Genomic DNA, 7,471 nt, shown 5'->3' on the forward strand with positions numbered 1-7,471 from the left:
TGCAGTGCGCTCTGGCCGTCGCGTTCCTCCTCCCGCCTGGCCCGCGCGAGCAGCTCCCGCACCTGCTCCGTCTTCGCCGCCACGTCCGCCCGGTCCACCGAGACCTGGTTCAGCACCGTGTTCAGCTGGCCCTCGTAGAACCTATCGAGCGCACGTTAGACGTGTCGTGCGTGTAGTGCGTGCCGTGCGTGTCGTGATGTAGAGCTCAAGTACGTGCGGCGGTCCCGAAGGTGAGCGGTGGCGTCGGTGTCGGTGGCGAAGGTGGCTTTGAGGCGCGCGAGCCGGCGGACGGCGTGGGCTTGCACCTGGCGCGGGATCACCTTGCTGGTGCCCTCCAGGTAGAGCTGGCGCCAGCTGTCGCCGTAGAACGGCAGCAGCGCCGCGCTCTCGGCCCAGCCGCGCGTGCAGAGCTCCTGAGAGGTGAAACCCCCCCACGGCGTCGTGGCGTGGCTTCAGCCTCGTGTGTAGCGCCAGCAGACACGCAAAGCAAAGATGGAAGAGAGATGGAAGAGAGATGGAAGGGTACCTTGAAGAAGAGTTCATCGAGGCACTGGCAGCGGAACCCTGGGCTCACGTGGGAGGCAGCAAGCAGGTCTCCCGGCGAACCCAGGAAGGACAGCACGTGTTGAAACACTTCACTTTGCACGAAGCACCAGAAAAGTTAACTTCGCAGCACCACATATCTTTCTATTCTGGTGGTGTCCTACCTGGGCAAGCCTTCCATGGAGAACTTGAAGTCTCGTGCCGGGCGGCTGTTGCAATAGAGGGAGTTAAAGCGGGTTTTTCGTGGTTTTTTTGTGGTTAAGTGCAGTTGAACACGGTTGCACTTTATGAAGCAAATTGCGTGTGTTGGTTGGCATGAGTTGAAACGAGGCGACCACAGTTGAACCGCCTTCTGTCGCCGCAGTGCTTTCGAACTCTGAAAAAAACTAGTCAAAACCGGTTAAACCCAATTATTTTGAGTTCAAACAGTTTATTCGTCCCACATGTGCGAGATGCGTTGGTATTTGTTGACAAGGACGGAGATGATGGTCCACACCTTGTGGTGGAAGGCGTAGAGCTCGTCACGCCTCGAGGTGGGCAACCGCAGGGTTTCTCGTGCGGCAGCCCAGTTCTTCACTCGACCGATGGATTGCTCCACCACGATCCGCACGCGAGAGAACTCACGGTACGCCGCCCGTGTCTCCTCGATGTAGGGAGGAGGTGTGAGGAGGCGATCATCAACACCTGGCAAACAAGGAGGAGAAGTTAACCAAGTCTCCTACCGCCCACCGCCCGCCGCCCGCTGCCTGCCGCCTGCCGCCTGCCGCCTGCCGCCCACTGCCCACCGCCCGCCGCCCACTGCCCACTGGCAAGGCAAACAATAAACATGAAGATCGTACCATTAAAGCTGGCATCAGCAATGCCGTGCTCATCACAGTCAAACTGTGAGAGCCAGGTGTTGAGCTCAGCATGGGCCAGTGCGAGATTGGTAGTGGATCCTCCCTGAGACCGGCCAAGCCAGAGAATTGTCCCATCAAGGGTGACGAGGACGAGTAGCGTGACAGAGTGTTGCCCCTTTTTCGCTGAGTACAGCTTGCTGTCAGCCACTGCGTGGTTGGAGCTGTGAGCTGGCTGCTCTGCTCCATCAAGGGCGAAGGTCACAAGGGTTCTCAGCATGCGCTGGGAGTGAGCAAGCTGAAAGCCCTGATTGCGAAAACTAAGATAGGGTGAATAGTGATTGAAAAGAAAGCTAAGCATTGTGTGTGTGATGTGCTGTGCTGTTGTGAGGTGGATTTCGAAGATAGTGGCGAGGAAGTGGAAGACAGGGTAGTGGCGAAGGAAGATAAGAATTAAATAAATGCGAGAGAGAGGGGAGAGTGTGCGGTTGTGGGCGAGTTGTTTCTTGGCTGAGTAGAGGCCAACAAGTTCATCCACCTCCTCTTGTGGGACTCCCAGCAGTTGTTCATGCATCTTCTGTGGTAGGGAATTGATGTAGGTGGTGTATCAGGCTGGCCCATGATTAATAAAACAAAGAGGAGAAAGACACAAGAGCTCTTACCTTCACCTTCAGCGTTGTGGTCGTCATCATTGTCACCCTTGGTCTCACCATCAGCCTTGGCCTCTGGAGTAGTGTTGTCCATGTTGCTCCCCTTCTTTGTTGCCTTCTTTGCCTTTGGAGCTGTCTTCCCCTTCACCCCCACTTTTTTCCCTACTGCTTTCTGCCCCACCACCTTCTTCCCTGCCGCCTTCTTCTCTGCCACTGCTGCCTTCTTCTCTGCTGCAGTGGTCCTCTGCTTCTTTGCCAGCAGCTCCTGCCCTGGCTTGCGCCCTTGCTTATTGAATTTGGAGAAGAGGTAGCGCACCAGGTGGGAGCCCTTGCAGAAGTAGAGGATGCAGTTGCTGTTGCTGTGGTGGTGGATCCACAGATGCTGACTCATGAGGTTGGTGCAGCAGGTGAGCAGTGCATTGCTGTCCCTCAGGTTGAGGACACTGTGGCACATGGGCGTAGCCTCCAGCTCCTCCTCCTCCTCAGGCTGCAATCCCTCAACCAGCTCATCCACCATCCAATCTCCATTCTTCTTCAGGTTGTCAAGCTCATGGTCAATGAGTTCTTCAAATTTCTTCACATTGATGCTGCTGATGAGATGTGCCTTGCAGCACAGCATGAATGAATGAAACTTGCCAATCTGCACATGGGGGTAGGGGAGATTGGTCCCAGACTGTGTTTGGTTGCAGATGACACAGAGCTTGCCCTGCATCTGTCAAAAGGAGAGCTTCTCCTCATCAACCACAGGAGCTGGAGCCAGAGCCAGAGCTGGAGCTGGAGCTGGTGATGGAGCCTGAGCAGGTGATGGGGTGGCCAACCTTGCAGGTAGCATTGGGGACAGGTAGGGGGATGGTGATTGACTTGGAGCTGCTCCCATGGCCATCATTTGAAAGACCATCTCACCATCTGCATTCAATTAATCAAAATCAATTTGGGGGAACATGGGTAGAGGGGGGTGGGAAGCTATGTACCTGGCCCAACGAGGGGGCTGCCAGGGTGGATCTGCTGCCCTCCACACATCCAGCATGTGCAAAAGGGTTCAACCATTAAGGTTGTGTGGCTCCATTCACAATAGCAGCAGGCAATGTGTGAGGCTGCATTGACAAGGGGAACAGCAGTTGAGCAGGTGAAGCACTCAAATGTGGAGTAGTGAGAGGAGTAGGGGCGGGGGCTGGAGTAGTCAGAGTAGTAGGTTGAAGAGGTAGGTGTGGAGGTTGATGAGGAGGGAGCTGAGCCCTGGGGAGGCTCCATGGGCGGGGGGAGTCAATGGGGACAAAGGTCAAGAACTGTTTTTTTCAGAAAAAAACTGTGAAGAACCCCAAAAAACCTGTTGCCTCCATCTCAACCCCGTCCAACCTTTGTTTACAGTTGGGAACTTGCTCTAGTGCAACAGCTCCCGGGCAAGACGAATATTAAAATGCAGCTGAACTGGCGGATGACGACGATTGAAAAGGAGTTGCTATTTTTTCAGGGCCTTGTTTGGGGAAGCTCACGAAAGACAGGACGCCCGACAATGGCAACCTCCCAGCGACAACGAAGGGCTCTTTGGCGTAGTGGTAGCGCGTCGCTCTCGTAAAGCGAAGGTCGAGGGTTCGATCCCCTCAAGAGCCTTTCCGTTTTGTTTTTCGTGGTCCTGTATTTCCTTCATGATACAGCAACCCACTGCCGGTGTTGAACAAGATTATGTCAAACTCACACATGTCCTTCACACTGACCAGGCCCACCACATCACCAATCAGGGTGTCAATGTCACCCCCACCCAGTGTGAGAAATCACCTGCACATTACCACCATCATCATGGTCATCAGTAACAACCACCACCACCACACTTGAAACTAGCCAAATCCAGAGTGAAGGGAATCCCAACCAACTTTTAGGGTTTTCCCTGCAACACTATGGGGTCCCTGTGAGTTTCTGGGCACCAACTCAAGCTTTGGAAAACAGCTTCAACATTTCAGGTCTTCAGGACTGTTGCTGTTGGTGCTGGTCCAAATCCATTTTATTGTTGTTGTTCAACAGGAAGGACCTTCTTGCAAACAATCCTTGTCATGCCCACCCGCACCAGAGCCCAGCAATGGACATTGGCCTCCCCAACCTCGGCCTGCAGGGCGGGCACATATTTACCTCGAGCCTCTTGGATCGCCTCCTCCAACACAGTCCGCACCGTGGACCCAGGCTTCCTGAAGTTGTCCCCCTTGGCAAGGGGCAGGTCAAGGACAGCCTCGTCATCGCCGCCCATGTTGTCGATAGTACGGGAGATCTCGACCTGCTTCTCCCAGCTCTGCACACCTTGGCCAAGCACCAGCCCTTGCACCTTCACGTTCTTGAGCGTGAAACAGTAGTGCTGTGTGGGCGCGAAGAGAGAGAGAGAACAGTCAATCTCGTGGAAATGAGAGAGACAGAGTCCATGTGTTCCATGCGAATACCTGCGGTTTCTGGGGGGCGACCGCCTGCTGGCCGATGTAGACGACATCCAGTGCGGGACCCGACGTGTTGGAGTGCCTGGCCACCGGGTCGACTTTATACTCCTTCCTCACGCAGTCGCCAGGGCGGCGAGCAAGCAACATCGCATCGTAGACAGCTGCCCCCCCCCACACCCCGCGGTGTGTTAGTCGTTTGTATCAACCCCTCCTCCCCACCCACCAAGGTGGTCTCGCAACGAGTACCTTGTGCGAAGGGGTCCTCCCCACCGAGCGCATCGCGTCCGTCGAGTCCGCGCAGCAGGAATCGGGAGACGGCTCGACAAAACGGCTCGACCTGCCTCCCGTCCACCATTTTCACGATCGCCCCGCGCAGCTGCTGCACTCCGATTTCATCGATGTCCAGCAGCCTCTGCAGCTCGACCGTAAACTCCTTGCGGGCCACGTTGTTCGGGATGCGCAGGGAGTGCTTGAGCTTGGGCGGAGATCGAGCGTAGGTCAACGCCCCGGTGTAGAACATGAACGAGAGCAACGGCGTGCGACCCGTATTGAGCTCGTGCATGTGCGACAGGCGGAACTGGTTCGCAACCCCGCCTGCGCACTCGAGCTCAGCGTCATCTGAGGACAGGGCTTCTGCGACCACCAGCGAAGCATACGGACTGGACTTGATGGCCTCCAGGGTCGCTTCGGCCGGCATCGAGTTGGGGTCGCTTTGAATTTCGTTGAGCAGGAAGTCGGCCGCCTCTTCAGGCCGAAGCGTCGACAGCGGCGGATCGAAACTGAGAACCTGTTCCAGCTGACGAAGCCCGTGGAGCACGCGTGTCGGATTGTAGAGCGCCACCTCCTGCCGCGGGTGGAAATGGTAGCCGTTGTGGTCGCGTCTCCACGAGTCCACGATCCTGTCGACGACCTCTGGCTGCAGTCGGTGCAGCCTCGCGAGTCCGTTCCGAACGTCGGCCTCGGTGAAGCCGTAGAGCGACGCGAATCGCCGGTCGCGGGTGATGTGCTCGGCGATGTTGAACCCGCTCGTGAACTCGTTCAGGGCCAGCGGCGTTACCCCCGTCACGAAGCACCGCGCCACGTTCCTGTCGCAGGCCGTCTTGATCCTGCTGAAGAACTCGGCGTACGTGTTCTCCATGCTCTTGAGGAGGCCCTTTTCGCTCACCTGAAGCGCCGAAACCAGGGGCAGGTCGCCCAGGGCCTTGTTGATGCTCACGTCGTACTCGTCGATGAGTACGTAGAGCTTGGTGGGTGGTGGTGTTCAATAACAAAAAGATGAGTACGCCATACAATTCTGCTAGCTGGCCGGCTGGTTACCTTTTCGTTTTTTCTCTTGAGCTCATCTACCAGGCCCTGAAAGGTGATGGCTGCGTCCCGATCATTCAGCTCAAACGAAAGGTTGTAGCGCTCCTTGAAGTCGGCGGCAGCCTGGTTCAGCGCGGCGTTGAGGCTCCTCCTGAAATCGTCGAAGTTGTGGGATTTGATGCCGGCGAAGGTGAGGGGAAGGACGTGGAAGGTGTTGGCGAGCTGGGTCGGCGCCTTCCCAATCTCCAGGTGGCCGAAGAGCTCCTTGAACCGGCCCTTGTGCGCCACGTCGTAGTAGTGCGCCAGCGTGTCTATCCAGAGCGTTTTCCCCATCCGCCGATTCCTCAGCGACACCACGGCCTTGGCCTTGAGCGCTTCCAAGAGGGGGATGAAGCCCGTTCTATCGACCCAAAACATTCCATTCTCTTGCGAGAAGACGCTTGGAAAGCTCCCATCACCGTAGGCAAACTGGGATTCTGGCGGCGTTGGGGGGGTCGTCGCTGGACGAAAATCATCGAATCATCAGCAGGAGGGATTTGTTGGGGGGGGGCAAAGCGAAATGACCCATGTACCGTAAGATTGTTGTCCGCCCGCAAAGGAAGCCTTCGCCGCCGACGTGTGACGCCAACTGAGAAAAAGGTCACGTGCAACCGCGGCAGGCAGCTGGGAACGCTTCGTGTGTCGTAACATGGTTGTCGAGAGCAAAGTTTGAATCTACAAACCTAGGCTGCTGAGCTCTTATTCACTGTTTCACTTTTATATTTGTCACCACGCACGACACGCACGTGCCGCATTAGTGAACTCGGCCCCAGCAGGAGGCCCACGGCCAGACCGGCGAACGCGTATGCCGTAGCCGCGTGGTGCGCCACCACCGCCCTCCCGCCGCCGATCACGCGGTTCGGCGACGACTCGCCGCTGGCCGAGCTGCCCGGCTAGCTGCTCGAGGCCATCGTGGCCGGCGTCGACGCGCACGACGTGCTCGATGCCGATGAGCGCAAGCGCGTGGTGGCGTTCGCGCTCGACCCGCAGGGCACGCTGGGCAAGTCGCGCGAGCAGTTCCTGCGTGCGTGCCTCCGGTCGCTCACCTGCCCGGTCCACCGAGATCTGGTTCAGCACTGTGTTCAGCTGGCCCTCGTAGAACCTATCGAGCGTTAGACCCACCCACCTGGTCTCCGCCCGAAGAGCTTTGCTTGCTTCTCTTGCTACGGCTTCATTGTTACTCTGCGCCCAGACGAAATCGAAGGCCAAGGGAAAGCAACATCCCCTATTCCAGGCTGCTCAAACCAATTGGCTGAAAACACTCATTAGGCGATCGTGGGACAATTACCGCCGCCGGGCGTGTCGCATGGTGGGGCCGCATGAAAGTCAAAAGGGTAATACTTCCACGCCATCCGTTGCACACTCAACAAGGCGTGCACTTCGTCGCTGTTCTTCTTCGCCAGCGCATTCGGAATCTATGTATGCGCGAACCACAAGACACATGATACGCACACGTTTTTAAAGACGTGAAAATGTTTGTAGAATGTTGTTGCCATGAATACGGCGTGGACGGGCTGGCGTACATTTTCCTCGTGTTCGTAGTTGTAGTGGAACACGACGTACTCCTCCGTGCGTCGGTCGTAACCCTTGGCCTCTCGCCGCGACCCGTACCACACACAGGTCTTCTCCGAACCTGGTAGCGCCGCCATACACAACAATGAGAAGGCAACGAAGGGCG

General features: G+C 56.8%; 3 protein-coding genes and 1 pseudogene across 3 annotated transcripts in view; all 4 read right to left on the reverse strand.

Moving 5' to 3' along the window:
• ACA1_378500 overlaps positions 1-681 on the reverse strand; it is a 1,850-nt pseudogene extending 1,169 nt beyond the window's left edge.
• Positions 682-973: 292 nt separating this feature from the next.
• ACA1_378610 (uncharacterized protein) lies at positions 974-2,741 on the reverse strand (the record flags this gene model as incomplete). The annotated part of the gene is made up of 4 exons (XM_004337676.1): positions 974-1,227; positions 1,273-1,341; positions 1,383-1,619; positions 2,042-2,741. 4 exons carry the CDS (start codon positions 2,739-2,741, stop codon positions 974-976), a joined length of 1,260 nt encoding a protein of 419 aa, XP_004337724.1.
• A 1,287-nt stretch (positions 2,742-4,028) lies between these two features.
• On the reverse strand, positions 4,029-6,171 carry ACA1_378620 (uncharacterized protein; the record flags this gene model as incomplete). The annotated part of the gene is given in 6 exon segments (XM_004337677.1): positions 4,029-4,373; positions 4,456-4,610; positions 4,696-5,236; positions 5,267-5,614; positions 5,630-5,692; positions 5,767-6,171. 6 exon segments carry the CDS (start codon positions 6,169-6,171, stop codon positions 4,029-4,031), a joined length of 1,857 nt encoding a protein of 618 aa, XP_004337725.1.
• Positions 6,172-7,058: 887 nt separating this feature from the next.
• Positions 7,059-7,471, reverse strand: part of ACA1_378630 (uncharacterized protein) — a gene marked incomplete at both ends in the record, with an annotated part of 3,004 nt that continues 2,591 nt past the window's right edge. The window contains 2 exons of the mRNA XM_004337678.1: positions 7,059-7,208; positions 7,317-7,415. Coding sequence (XP_004337726.1) covers positions 7,059-7,208; positions 7,317-7,415 — 249 coding nt within the window. The remainder of the gene's footprint in view (positions 7,209-7,316; positions 7,416-7,471) is intronic.

The sequence above is a fragment of the Acanthamoeba castellanii genome (assembly GCF_000313135.1).
Source record: "Acanthamoeba castellanii str. Neff unplaced genomic scaffold scf7180000084711, whole genome shotgun sequence".
Lineage (NCBI taxonomy): Eukaryota > Discosea > Longamoebia > Acanthamoebidae > Acanthamoeba > Acanthamoeba castellanii.